At 39.0% G+C, this 14034-nt stretch overlaps 2 protein-coding genes across 3 annotated transcripts in view; both read left to right on the top strand.

Annotated features, from left to right (window-relative positions):
- Positions 1–14034, top strand: part of LOC124720519 (transcription initiation factor TFIID subunit 10-like) — a 103081-nt gene that overhangs the window by 8698 nt on the left and 80349 nt on the right. The window lies entirely within an intron of this gene.
- Positions 1–14034, top strand: part of LOC124720518 (chloride intracellular channel protein 5-like) — a 37249-nt gene that overhangs the window by 7969 nt on the left and 15246 nt on the right. Inside the window, exon 2 of the mRNA XM_047245874.1 lies at positions 7780–7979. Within this exon, the coding sequence (XP_047101830.1) occupies positions 7780–7979 (200 nt within the window). The remainder of the gene's footprint in view (positions 1–7779; positions 7980–14034) is intronic.

The raw sequence follows: 14034 nt of genomic DNA, 5'->3' as shown, positions 1-14034 counted from the left end.
TAATATTTTCCCAATGTTTTGAAGATGTTGCTTGTATAGAACTTGTTTCAATTTCTTCCACTATTCTTTATACATCCTTCTTGTGCTTCTTACCTTTCCTGGAGGTTTAAGGGGGGATATAGCAGGGGCCCCAGCAGAAATTTTAACATTCAATGCATCAACGGCTTCACACCCTGGAATATAAACATCTTTATTGTCTTGTGATGGTGATTGTTTACATGGATTGTCACTAATTTTCTTTTGTAGTGAGTGTAGCTGTTCCTGGACAATGAATGTCATTCTAATACTGTTACTTGAGGACCAAGATACTTCCGCAATACCTTTGATAGATTTCCAACAAGTGTGTTTCACTTTTCTTACAAACCACAGTCTTTTGTCTTTTTTCAGAGTCCACACACCTCACTCTTTCACTGCTGTATTTCCACTGACATTGTATCTAACAAAAAGTTCAAACCAAACACGAAACTTAATACAAAATTGGTTAACGTACAAGAAAAAACAAATGTATGTTAAAAACAGAATAGCACTGAAAACACTGTTGCCAACATGCATATTTTGTACTAGAAATTCAGTGATATTTTATATTAGAAATTCAGTGATGTAAAAGGTGCAGAATGTAGTGAAATTTTTAATACATAACACAGAAAAATATTGCCCACTGTGTTTGCACTGCTTACTGACACATTAATCAAACAATATTTTGTGTAGTTCTCAAAAGTTTTCAGATAGGGGTTTTCGAATAAATAATTCGGTAAAAACTAGCAAAAATGCAATTTTTTACTTTTTTGGTTGTAAATATTTACATAATACAGATAGCTGAATCAGAGAAGATACTGTTTTATAAGTACATCAGTAGTATCTGGTATTATGACAGAAAAGATAAGCATTCTGTGACTTTCCAAATTAGAAACAAAAATTTTTTGAGTGGAAAGTCAGCATATTAAATTTGTAAGTTAAAGGAAGCTCGTAAATGTGGGGTCTCAACTAAATTGCAACACACTGAGAGGAAACTTGAATGCAAAATATCTGCCAGGTTTCAAGCACTTTTGGTTTATTAGTTATATATTTTTTGTTCTCTACTGTTTTAAGAGTTACTAACAAAATGTACATTTCTCGAAGGGCTGCACGATTTACAAAAATTAAAATAAAATGAAAATACCTTATTTTTTTAATACTTGTGATATAGAGGTCTAATATATATTTTTTTCCAGAGAAATTCATGACCACAAGTTGACATGACCTGTATGATTTGAGATGAAATCACCCAGTTATTAAAAGAAATAATCAAGTTTATTACAGCATTTTTAAAAAGATTTTAAAGAAAACACATGAACCATATAAAGTGCCGTAGATTGCATGACAATCTGAAGAATAATACTAAATAAAAATGACAGATCAGGTGCCTGTAAAATACAGTGTTGATGTGACGTGGAATATGGAGGGCAAGATGGTGAAGAACTTGAAAGTGAGATTCATCAAACACACAGTTCCATCGGACATAATAATGTCAATAAATCTGCAGTAGCTAGGTACATTTGTAGGACTGGATGTCCACTATCTGGACTAGATAAAATATTGTAATTTTGCACAAACTGAATAAAGGGAAGAAGGTGGACTTGTTCGAAGAACCAAAAATCGTGAAAAAATTTGGAATATTAAGAATGTCAAAGTTACAAGTAGCTCAACTATTTTGCTTAAATGCTTTGCAGAAATGCTATGACAAACTTATATGCAATTTGTAATTATTTGGTGCCCTAAGCTGTGGAAATAATGCTTTATAATGCAGCTCAAAGTATCCTCGCACAGTAAGCCTACAATTTTGAATGAAATGATTAAGTTTTGCTGTTGCTGCAGACAGCTTCAGTAGAAAAAGTTACAGTGCTATCATAGTAAGCTTACTCAAAGTAATAAAAACATAACGACCAATAAAATGAACCCAATATTTAATTTGTGTGTGTGTGCTTGCAACACCAAAACAAAACCAAAAATATTGTAGTCTGGCAACTGCTGAGAAAAAAAATGATTGTTTTTCTAAACTTTTTCTCAATATGGTAAGGAAACTTTTCTAAGGAATGTTGTATCAAACAGCACACAAATTCTGAAACTCCCTATTGCATGTGGTTCCAAAGTAAACTGTACCTAAAGCGCAGACAATAAAAGTTAAGAGAAATGGAAAAAAAAACAGTAAATAAGTAAGAGTTCAGATAACTTGTATAGCACTAGAACAGTCCAGTGCCATAGTCTTCTTCAATTTGAGAGACTATCTTCGTAGTTCCAGGTCCTTTAACTTTTGAAGATCAAGTCTCTCTGCTATGGCAAGACGCTCTTTGTCAGCAGTGAAAACTGCAGTGGCATGGTCCCCTCTGTCTCCCCATAGTAAAGGGCATTCAAAATAACTCGGTCCTTACTTGCACAGATGCCACGGTAGAGGACAAGAACGGCCATTGTGAGGTAGAGGAGGTTCAGCTCGACAACAGAAACCTGCCAATAGGAAATCTCATAAAACAAAAAATGCAGATAAAATTGCTTACTATGCTACTGACCTGCCTGTAAATTTTACATAGATATAAAATTTTCTTCTCCTTCTGCACCTTTTCTGAAGTAATGAAGCCTTAGGAAGTATATGTGACTATGTTTTCTCTCTTCCTTTGTCCTCTGTATTGAGAGACGGTAGTAGCTAGCAGTTCCTGCAGTCTGTAATTGGATAGATAAAAAATCTACTCGCTAAGCAGTGGCAGGAGAACACATGTGTAAAGATACTGAAATTTGCGAGCTTTTGGAACCCACTGGCTCCTTCTTGTGGCAGAAGGGTTGATGAGTATCCAATTAGTTTTTAAAGAGATTTTTGCTTCCTCTTTTGCATCTTTTGACAGAAATATAATGACACTGTGTATAATCAAACGAGTCTGATTATGAAGAACTTTCTTTACTCCTGTGATGCACTAAGGCTTCAGTGGCACACTGTGCAGAAAAGAGATAGCATCGAGAATGCTCAAACTTTGCTGGTTGGTAGTAGCTGCCCATTGAAACAAAGGGGTACTCACCCAGCACTCACGGTGAGACTGCATTTCTACACTGGAGTCTTGTTATTTTATATGAACTCTACTTCTGTAGCTTTAATTTATTTATTAGTGGATCTTACAAAATTCAGCACTATTAGCCCCCAGGTACTTCTTTTTCCAAAAACATTTTTGACACGCTTTTTTCAGATTATGTGACTGAAACTTTCATTTATATGACTGTAATGAAATTTTCCTTAATGCCTTCAATCACTTAGATCTCAAAAGGCATTTTTAATAGTTGAATGGGAATATTGAGAAACCAAACATGCTCAAGTTTTTTTTTTGACAAAATTGCGTTGCCTATCATTTTGTGCTTAAAACATATAGGTCTATCGTGATATAGAGAAACCTCATATATTCCAGCATTCTCTCTGTTGTTATGCAGTGCCTCGTGTAGAAAAGATGTGGGTATTCTCAAAATTTTGTGTTGTCAGCATTTGATTTATACAAAGAGAATGACTGATACGTGCCTATAAATGACAAGAAATTGCATGAACTGAAGTGATTTCTACTTTTCATACCTAAAGAAGAAAACATCAGGATCTTCTACACTTAATGAGTCAAAGAATGAACAATGTGTGGAGTATAATTCCAAAGAGAATGGAAAATAGGTGTAATTTGTTTTATTTTTGTCCATATTAGCAATAAAGTATGAGTGATGATTTATGCTTATTTATTACAAAATATTGAGAAAGCCCACATATTCACTAAATAAATTTTACCTTAACATCAAGAAAACCTGTCGTGATCGTCTGTAGTGCAGTGTCATTCTTCCCTCTATTTTCATTTGGATGAAAAACGAGAAGAAAATTGGAATTTTGACATAATATTAAGATTGGAATATTTTTTGTATCTCATGAAAAGTTTAGTTTTTTGGACATTTGTAGTTTCTCAACATTCCCATTTAGTTGTTCTTTCTACTTCAAGTAAATATTAGGAATGTAATTTCCCTTGTGAAACCCACATCGTGACTTGGAACTTTTGCGACAAACGAGTGCTGTCATTTGGGGATGGACTAGCAGTGTTGGTTGTACTGCTCTTCTCAATATAGCCAAACCATAATAATACTGGAGCAGTGTCTGTGAGATGTCTACAGTCTCTTAGTTGCCTTTCAGATCCTCCTTGAGTCTTTGCAATTTGGACCACATTCTTTTTGTGCATATCTGTGACGTCTCCTCCTCTGAAGTTATTAATGTATATAAGCAGTGTAATGTCTCAGATATTTGGAAGTCTCCACCTTATATTCCTTTGCTGCAACATTCATACTTTATAGAACAGTTATAGAAATGGCCGTTATCATTATATTTGCACCTGTGACAGCGTCTTATGCTGGACAATACAAATGAGGTACAAACTAAAAATCAAAAGCGACTAAAAATTTAATAACAGTAAGCACACATACTTTAATCATAGAGTAACACAAACTGCAGATACCTCTAACAGAAAATTACATAAGGACATCATGTAACAGGTGTTTCAAAAAATTGTCTTACCTGTGACTCGGAGAAATATGACACTGTTCGATCAATGAAGGCAGCGGAGATTTGTGCCCACTGTCTTTAAATGCCAGAATAAAGCCTCTATCTTTAATTTAAACCTTTTGATCTTTTATTTTTTATATTTTTTACAACACAGTTGGATGAGCATTTGTCAGAACCGTAACAGGAGTTGGCCACAGTCACTGGCCCTCCTCAGATTGCTAACAGATAAAAACAGGAGACAAATGATCATTATAGAATATGTAAACTCTGACTGGTAACTCCCTACATAATGACCATTATGTAAATGGTAGATTTTAGTATATTCTGTTGTGGTCGTTTGTCTCTTCTTTTTATCTGTTGACCATCTGAGGAGGACAGCTATCTTGATGAAGTTGGTATGCCATAGTGAAAGGCTTGTGAGATCATTTTGTAAATATATATGTAAAAAAGAATATAATCAACCAGTCACATAATCTTTATGGCACACATTTGGCAGAGCAGAATTAAATGGTGCACCAGACAGGATGAAAACCAAAAATCATTGTTTTCATCCATCTTCACTGTCCAATATCCACTATCTTTACAAGAACTCATTTTTTGAAATGTCTTGTTTGACCAGTGATTTGGAACAAATTATATGCTGTGTCATGGTTTAACATTCCAGTAATTATGTAACAACTCTTATGTTTTCACAACTAAACCGCTGAACCAGCTTCATTGAAATTTGGTATGGAGATAGCTTCAATCCTAAGGAAGAACACAGGCCACTTTAAAAAGAAAAGAAAAAAAAAAAGAAACATAGAAGGGTGAAGTAGCGAATGGAATATCTTTTTTTTTTTACACCTATTAAAGTAAATGGTACCAAAAAATTATTAAATTTATTGTGTAATGGAGATATTGTATAATGTATAGCTACTGCAGTAGCACAATGTGTAGATGCGCAATCCAGCCCACACTCCCCCACACGCCCCCTTCAGTAGCTATGCTGCATGTGCCACTGCGTCATGTGCTGGACCATTTTCGGGGGATGGAAGGTGGGTGCACATCACAGGCTATGCTTATCTGAACACTGAACGTGTGTGTGTGTGTGTGTGTGTACACAGTCTGGGAAGACTTTCAATTATTTATTGCACAAGAACCAAACACTGTACAGATATCACACATATGTCATATTGAAGAGACACCCTGAATTTTTTTTCTTTCCCCACCACAGTGTAGTTTGGTATTTGCTAATAGTGAGTGGTAATCACAAACATGGCGAGTTCAGGTACGGAACGAGCTTTCTGTGTGTTGGAGTTCGACAAAAACAAGTAGCTACAGCTGTTCAACAGATGTTTAGAACCAAGAACAGTAAGAAGTCACCAACAAGGAAAGCCATTTACCACTGGCACAACAAATTTGCTATGATGGGTTGTGGACGTCTCAGTGTGAGTGAAGTGAATGTGAAGTGCGTATGAGAGATGTTCATAAGGAGTCCAGAGAAATCAGTGCGTCGTGCATCACATGAGCTCAAAATGGCTCCAATAATAGTGCGGAATGTCGTGCGATAGAAGCTGTCTGTGAAACCTTTCAGATTGGAGCTAGTGCAGAAGCTCGATAATGATGACAAAGAAAAGCGTTTTGAGTTTTGTTCGCAGTTGCAACAGTTGAATGATCGCTTAATTTTTAGCAACAAAGCCACTTTTCACACTAATGGGAAAGTGAACAGGCACAATTGTCGAATCTGGGGTACAAAGCATTCAAATGAATGCATTGAATTTGACTGTGATTCTCCAAAGGTAAATATGTTTTGTGCCTTGTCACGTCGAAAAGTGTAGGGGCCATTCTTCTTCGCCGAGAGCACTGTCTCTGGGTATTCCTATGTGGACGTCTTGCAGCAGTGGCTGATGTCTCAAATGCAATCAGATTCTCCGTTCATCTTTCAGCAGGATGGGGCTCCACCCCATTTTCATCGTGGAGTTCATGGGTACCTGAACACGGAGCTGCCACATCGACGGATCGGCCGTGCTACAGAAGGGGATAGCTGTTTCACGAAATGGCCTCCCCGATCTCCAGATCTCACTCTGTGTGACCTTTTTGTGTGGGGACACATTACAGATCTGGTGTATGTACCGCCTCTACCACGTGATGTAGCAGAGCTCCGGGAGAGAATATGGAAAGTGATTGCCACAATTGACAATGCCATGTTGCCACAGGTATGGCAAAAATTCGATTACCGTATTGATGTCTGCCTGGTCACTCATGGTTCCCATATGATATGTTTGTAGAAACAACTTTCAGAGTTTCTCTTCAAAATGCAATATGTATGGCATCTGTACAATGTTTAGTTCTTGTGCAATAAATAATTGAAAGTGTTCCCAAACTTAATGTTCACCCTGAATATACGAGAGTTGGAACTCAAATAGTGACAACTATTTATTCACAACTGGTACAAAACAGTTACATGTTTGCAACTGTTAATGTCCTTCAAAGTAGTCACCAGTGTTGTGTAGAACCCGTTGCCAGCGATGTGGAAGGCGTGGTATATCGTTGGCGGAGCCAGTTCTATTGACGGTGCGAATGGAGCGATCTACTGCCTGTCGAATCTCTGGAACAGTTCACCTTTGTAATCAAATCAAAGTCGCAAGGACTTAAGTCCGGGGAGTATGGTGGATGGTACAGTACTTACCAGTCCCATTGACCAAACAGAGCAGCCACAGCTTGCACTGTATGCGCTCGCGCATTGTCGTGCAAAATGATGGGTGGGTTGTGGTAATGCCGATTCCCCGAACGCCTCTCGAAGACCTTGATGACACTGTCTTGCTGTACGACCTCTGGCACGTTCAATCTCGATCCAACTCCGTTGTTCCTGTTTCGAAAACATAGTGGCACCGTTACGTTAGACCGCTCGCTCACAAGTGACTGTTTCCTCAATTGTGTGCACGCCGGTGACATGGGACAGACGAGTCCATTTGCTCGGAGGTAAGGTATGTATATCAACAATGTGTGCTGTCGGCGACAATAGTAAAGTCCATTGCATAGTGTCACCACAGTAGTGTTGCCACTATTTAAGTTCCCACTCTCGTACATGCAGACATGTAAGGGCAACTGATGTTATTGCACAGACAATGGCTTACTTACCATCAATCATCATAGCAAAACTATTGATATGTGAGCACAGCCACTAGCCCAACAGTGCAGTTTAAGGAACAGCTTCATCTGTATCGATCTCGTGACCTGTCCCGTCTGCTCTGCAGGGACATGTTCTCCCGCTTCTGCTACTTGGTTCGCGGCGTGGTGCGCGACACATCACAGCTGGAGGCGGAGCTGCGTAAGGCAGATGCGCACCTCCTGGGGCTGCGGGGGCCATTCCTAACGGGCGCCGCGCCCACCTTGCTGGACGTCGAGGTGCTGCCCAAGCTGCATCAGGCGCGCGTCGCCGCCCACACCATCAGGGGTGAGCTGCACTTACTCCCCTAGTCAGCAGGCTAGTGACCCCAGAAGAGAGCCTCGTCCGTGACATCCTCGACTGATATCCAAGATACAATTGTACAGAGTATCCTTCCAGATATGCAGTTGGCTTGATGAAATTTTTACTTCCTGTGAATGTAAAAAATAAATGAAAGTAATAGAAGAAAGTCGACAAAATATTTTTATATTCAGAGGAGAAAGTTGGCGACTGGTCGTGAAAAGAACTTGCCACTTATTTTAAGGATTGCAGTCCAGACTCGCATACTGTGTCTGTCATACTCTCTCGCCTGTTTCTCGATAATACAAAAAGAGCTGGCTTTCTTTGAATGTTTGAGTGTCCTCCGTCAATTCTCTGTGGTACTGGATAGTTACGATACAGAAGAGGGTGGATGAGTGTGTATGGTAGACGGTCTTTTCAGTAGCTTTGTTGATTTTCTTAAGTGTCCTGACGATAGAACGCAGTCTTTCTTTTGCCCTCCCCACAAATTTCTTTGTGATGGTTCTAATTTTAGCTGTTTGTAATTGTAATCTGTAGGTATTTAGTCGACTCAACAGTCTTTAAAATTGTGTGATGTAGGGTGTAACTGAAACTTAATGAACTCCTCTTGGTAATCATATGCAGAACCTTACAATTTTTGTTGTTTAGAGTTGCTTCTTACGCATATGTCGTGTTAAGTAATTTTGCAATTGGTTTTGGTTTTCTAATGTCTTCACTAGATGATAAATGACACATCAACCACAAACAGTCTAAGAAGACTGCTGAGATCATCTCCTAAACTACTTATATAGATTAGGAACAACAGAGGGCGTGTAACACTTCCTTGGAGAATGCCAACTATCACTTCCGTTTTACTCAACGACTTTCTATCAGTTAGTGCGAATTGTGACCTTTCCAAGAGCAAGTCACAAATCCAGTTGCACAACTGAAGCGATACTCCGTACACAAATAATTTGATTAGAAGCTTCTGTTAGGAACAGTATCAAAGCCTTACGGAAGTCTAGAGATATTATGGAATCAATGTGAGGTCCCCCTTTCGATAGCACTCATTACTTCATGAGAATGAAGTGCTAGTTGTGTTTCACAAGGATGTTATTTTCTGAATACATGTTGACCTGCCTGCGAAGAGACCCTTTTCTGTGATGTTATTCACAGTGTTCGAACGCAGTATATATTCCAAAAATTCTTGTGCAAGTTTTCCTTTCACCTTGTCTTGCTTCATTGGTGTTGAACTCAGCTGCACATTGTGACTTGGCAACCCTTAACCTTTTCTCACCGGTGTAGTGGTAGCAGAGCCGTGTGCTGTGGGCACGAGCCAGTCCCGCTTGGGTGAACTTATCCCTTTTTCCCTGTACTTCCTTGTCACTGCTTAGATCTTAATCACAATAAGACTTTTGTATTATAACCTTATTTGGGAAAATATTTTTACATATATTCAAACATTTTTGATCTTCATTTTGAATAGAAAGGTTGTTCTCGATCTTTTAGACACTTCACATAATTTTTATATACCTTCTGTCAGGTCCATGGTTTTGGACAGAGTACTGGTGGTGTGGGTACTTTATTATTTGAAATTTATGTTAAATGTTGTTTCTGTTTTCACACGTGTGATAATGTTTACATTCAGTAAACATTTCATTTCAGTACATTACATTCTGTCAATTTCTTCACATAGAGTGCAACATTCAAAAATTCTTCTGTGTGTGATAAAGCTTGAAGAAGGGAAACGTGTATAGTGTTGTATTGCATTCCTTACAACGCAACTAAGCGAGGAGCTCAATACGTCAGTACAGAACTGAAATGAGGCAGGGAATCAGTAGTGCAACAGAAGCTGAAACTATGCTTTGAAACTGAGTGCAACTGCCATCTGGTGACACTATTGCTAACTACAGTCTACCAACAGAGCCACTAAATGCCACATAGGTCAAACTTCCACAGAAATTGAGTGTAATGAAGATTAGAAGTATCAGGAGAGGCAGAAATGTTACAGCACTGGTGTGAAATGGCTAATTTGCCTAAAAGTTGCAGTCTATTTATAGTATGATAGCCAGGGTAAATGTTGAGATGCATTGGGACTCGTATTCTTCCCATGTTTCCGACATTAATTGATAACACAGCATCACGGACACCCTGTATCGTAGCACTTAACCCCACAAAGATGTTCTCACGTGCCCATGTCTGAAACATATTACTGAATAACTCATTGGGGTTCTGAAAGTGCACACACATAGACACTTTCGGAGGAGGTCTCAGTGACTGATGTCCCTACAAATTGCCTCGTTGGCTTCTGTAACAACTTCAGGAGTAGAATTCATTTGTCTGAAACACAATCTTCAACTTCATCCATTTGGAATTAACACTACGGTTCAGATCCATACTGGCAAAGTGATTTTATTGGTTTCTTGTCTTTTTAGACTTTGTGGAAATATGTATCCCAGACTTCTTTCTTCTAAATTATTTCTGTTGTTCATGATGGTCATTTCATAATACTAATGAAGGTCTTTTATTGTTTTATCGTGCAGTTGTCTTTTTAGACTTTGTGGAAATATGTATCCCAGACTTCTTTCTTCTAAATTATTTCTGTTGTTCATGATGGTCATTTCATAATACTAATGAAGGTCTTTTATTGTTTTATCGTGCAGTTGATCCCTCAGTGGCCTGTCGTCTGACTGTTTCGGGTGCTGTACAGAGTTCGGTTCAATTTTCTCAGGTGTGTGACTGTCCTCCCTGGGCATATTGTAAATGATAGGGTAGCCAACATTGAGTGCTGTGTATCCTTTTATGTGTAGTAGTTTCAGATATATCCATATTTAAAGAATTGTCTGTTCAAAATTAAATAGCTTCACAGACAAGCAAATAATGAAATGAAATATTTCCAAGGATGACTCAGAGTTAAATTATAAACCATTCTATGCAGGAACTTTGTAGAACTTATTTTGAAAAATACCAGAAATTTCAACTTTTTGCTTGCAAATGTCTTGTGAAGAAGTAGGCGCAACAGAAGATATCAAATGAATACGGAGACACGCTGCCAGGATCGTAACGGTTATTGTAGACTATACAGAAGTATAACAGAGGTCTCGGGGAATTTAATGAGAATCTTTGGAAAGGAAAAACGGATATGCAACATTGCCTGCGAAACGTGGTGGGGTGTATTTAAGAATGGGTATTACAGGAAGACTCAGTTACAATTTTGCTATCTCCATCATACAGGTTGGCAGACAGTCTTCAAATGAACAATAGTGTGTCGATTTGTAAAAAAAAAAAAAAAAAACTATTAACATCTGTATGGGCTCAAAGTTTAACAGCTTGTATTTGATTTATGAGGGCACTTAGGGAAAGTTACCATCAACGAAGTGGCAGTCATTCTCTCAAAAACAATTTTCAGCTCTGCAGAAGTTACTCATAACTCAGACTTACAGGCTCCTTCAATCAAACTCATATCTTCTTTAGAGGCAGATTTCAACTCCATAAATCTTTAGTGTTTGCTAACATAGATGTGGCCAGCTAAAGTGCAATTAACAGAATGAGACGAGGTACTGGCAGAAGTAAAGCTGTGAGTACCGGGCGTGAGTCATGCTTCGGTAGCTCAGTTGGTAGAGCACTTGCCCGCGAAAGGCAAAGGTCCCGAGTTCGAGTCTCGGTCGGGCACACAGTTTTAATCTGCCAGGAAGTTGCAATTAACAGAGTCTGCAGCTCCTATGTTGTGTGCTGATGTCTGCATTTCGTTGATGTAGGTTGTAAACAATTGAGTGATAGTATATGGTAGCCAATGAGAATTGCTGAATCTAATGATTTCATGTGGTGGAAGATACGAATTGGTTACGATTGAAACCTCCTGGCAGATTAAAACTGTGTGCCGGACTGAGACTCGAACTCGGGGCCTTTGCCTTTTGCGGGCAAGTGCTGTACCATGTGAGCTACCCAAGCACAACTCACGCCCCGTTGTCACAGCTTCACTTCTGCCAGTACCTCATCTCCTACCTTCCAAATTTAACAGAAGCTCTCCTGCACACCTTGCAGAACTAGCACTCCTGAAAGAAAGGATATTGCGGAGACATGGCTTAGCCACAGCCTGGGGGATGTTTTCAGAATGAGATTTTCACTCTGCAGAGTGCTTGGGTAGCTCAGATGGTAGAGCACTTGCCCGCGAAAGGCAAAAGTCCCGAGTTCGAGTCTCGGTCCGGCACACGGTTTTAATCTGCCAGGAAGTTTCATATCAGCGCACACTCTGCAGCAGAGTGAAAATCTCATATTGGTTACAGTTGTTTTTGATATGGAAAATGGGAAGAAAACTAGATGTTCTGAGAGACTGACCTGTAACAAAACCCAGAGCCTAGGTTGGGTTTGGAATGCTATACTTTGCTTGTGAGTTTGCACAGTCAGTGAATCTCAAAATGAAAATATGGCTGCTGTTAGAAAGTGATGTTTCGCATAGCCCGAGATAAATGATTGTTATTGCACTAACCCACTTGTCTGTCTTATTTCCAATTTCACTAAAAATTCTAACCACATAGAACAAAATATCATCACACAGATTATTGCCAGTGTCGGCATGTGATGACTTTTACTGACACAGCCTTTAAAATACCTTCACAAGAGAGCCGTAAGTCTGACGATCTCAGTGGTCACGACACGTCACTGAAAAGAGAAATGAACCCCCCCCCCCCCCCCCCTCCAGTATGCCTATAAGTAACATTCAGAAATCCATGTCAATGTTAACTTGTCTTCCTCATAAAATAACGCTCAATTCCACTGACAGCTGCTACAGCACACCACATAGACATGTGCTGGGAGTGAAGAAATCTTTCCCGAGCTAGGCGAGACATTTCACAGACCCGAATATGGTAGCTCTATTTTTTAACTGACCCATTTAAGTGAAAATGCTTCTCATTGCTCTTAAACACTATTGCATTTGGGCCGGACTCGGAAATTGCTCGCACTCGTACTGGGAAGTCTCCTCGTCGTTGGAAGCCTCTATCTTTGATCTGCAGATGCTCCAGCATTTTGTACAGGCAGATTTTAAAATAGAAATGTAACATTTTTCTCACACACTCGCAAATTGTCTGTAGACGGTGTTCATGTCGATGTGTGTTTTGCCTCAGCACCGTGACAATTGCCCCTCTCACAGTGGCGACATTTTTAGGTGACCTCACTTTTTTATCAGGACATGGCAGCTTCTGAAGAATGTTTCCTATTGCTATGAAAGCTGTAGCCAGTTGTAGGATCACATTGCTACTTGGAACTGAGCAGTTGAGATGCGAACAAAATATTCGCGACTTTACAGTGACAGATTCAGTGCTTAGGACTGTGGTCCTACATGTCGACACATGGCATTCTGTCATTCACAGCTACTGAAATGGCAGACTGTCCCAAAGTGCAGTTTTGAAAATGGCCCTCTCTCTCTCAGCAACTTTATTTAAGTTTCAACGGAGAATCACCACAGCCAACCGATTGCACATATTTTGTGATATATTGACCTAGGTTTTGACATCTCTAAGGATGTCTTCATCAGAATGTAATTTTAACAACCCTATAAAATAAGTTTGAACCGAAGCATTACCAACAGCAGTGTAAGCCACTGGGCCGATCAGTCTGATGATCATTACAAGGTATACGTACCAAATGCCAGAATATTTTTAATTTTTGACTTGAGCACGTGTGCTTATAATTTTGGCTATTGCCAGCTCAGAGTGTAACTGTACATAAGTAGCCTTTATGTTACGGCGGTTTAACCTTTGTCGATGTTTCTGTTTGAACTTATTTTTCTTTATATTTTATAGGGTTGTTGAAATTTCATTCTGATGAAGTCATCCTTAGAGGTGTCAAAACCTAGGTTAGTGTATTAAAAATTATTTGCAACCTGTTGGTTGTGGTATTTCTCTGTTGAAATCCCAAAGTGAACGATGTACGGGGATACCCGAAAGAAGCCAAACTTATTGTTATAATTTTGAACTTGACTATTCATATCTTAGGCACAAACCTTCAATACACTTCAAAGTTCTCTCCACTTGCACTAATACACTGTTCTAATCTTTTGTTC

Source organism: Schistocerca piceifrons, chromosome 11, assembly GCF_021461385.2.
Source record: "Schistocerca piceifrons isolate TAMUIC-IGC-003096 chromosome 11, iqSchPice1.1, whole genome shotgun sequence".
Taxonomy (NCBI): Eukaryota; Metazoa; Arthropoda; class Insecta; order Orthoptera; family Acrididae; genus Schistocerca; species Schistocerca piceifrons.
The sequence above is the reverse complement of the archived record's forward strand: the minus strand, read 5'-3'. Positions and strand labels throughout refer to the sequence as shown.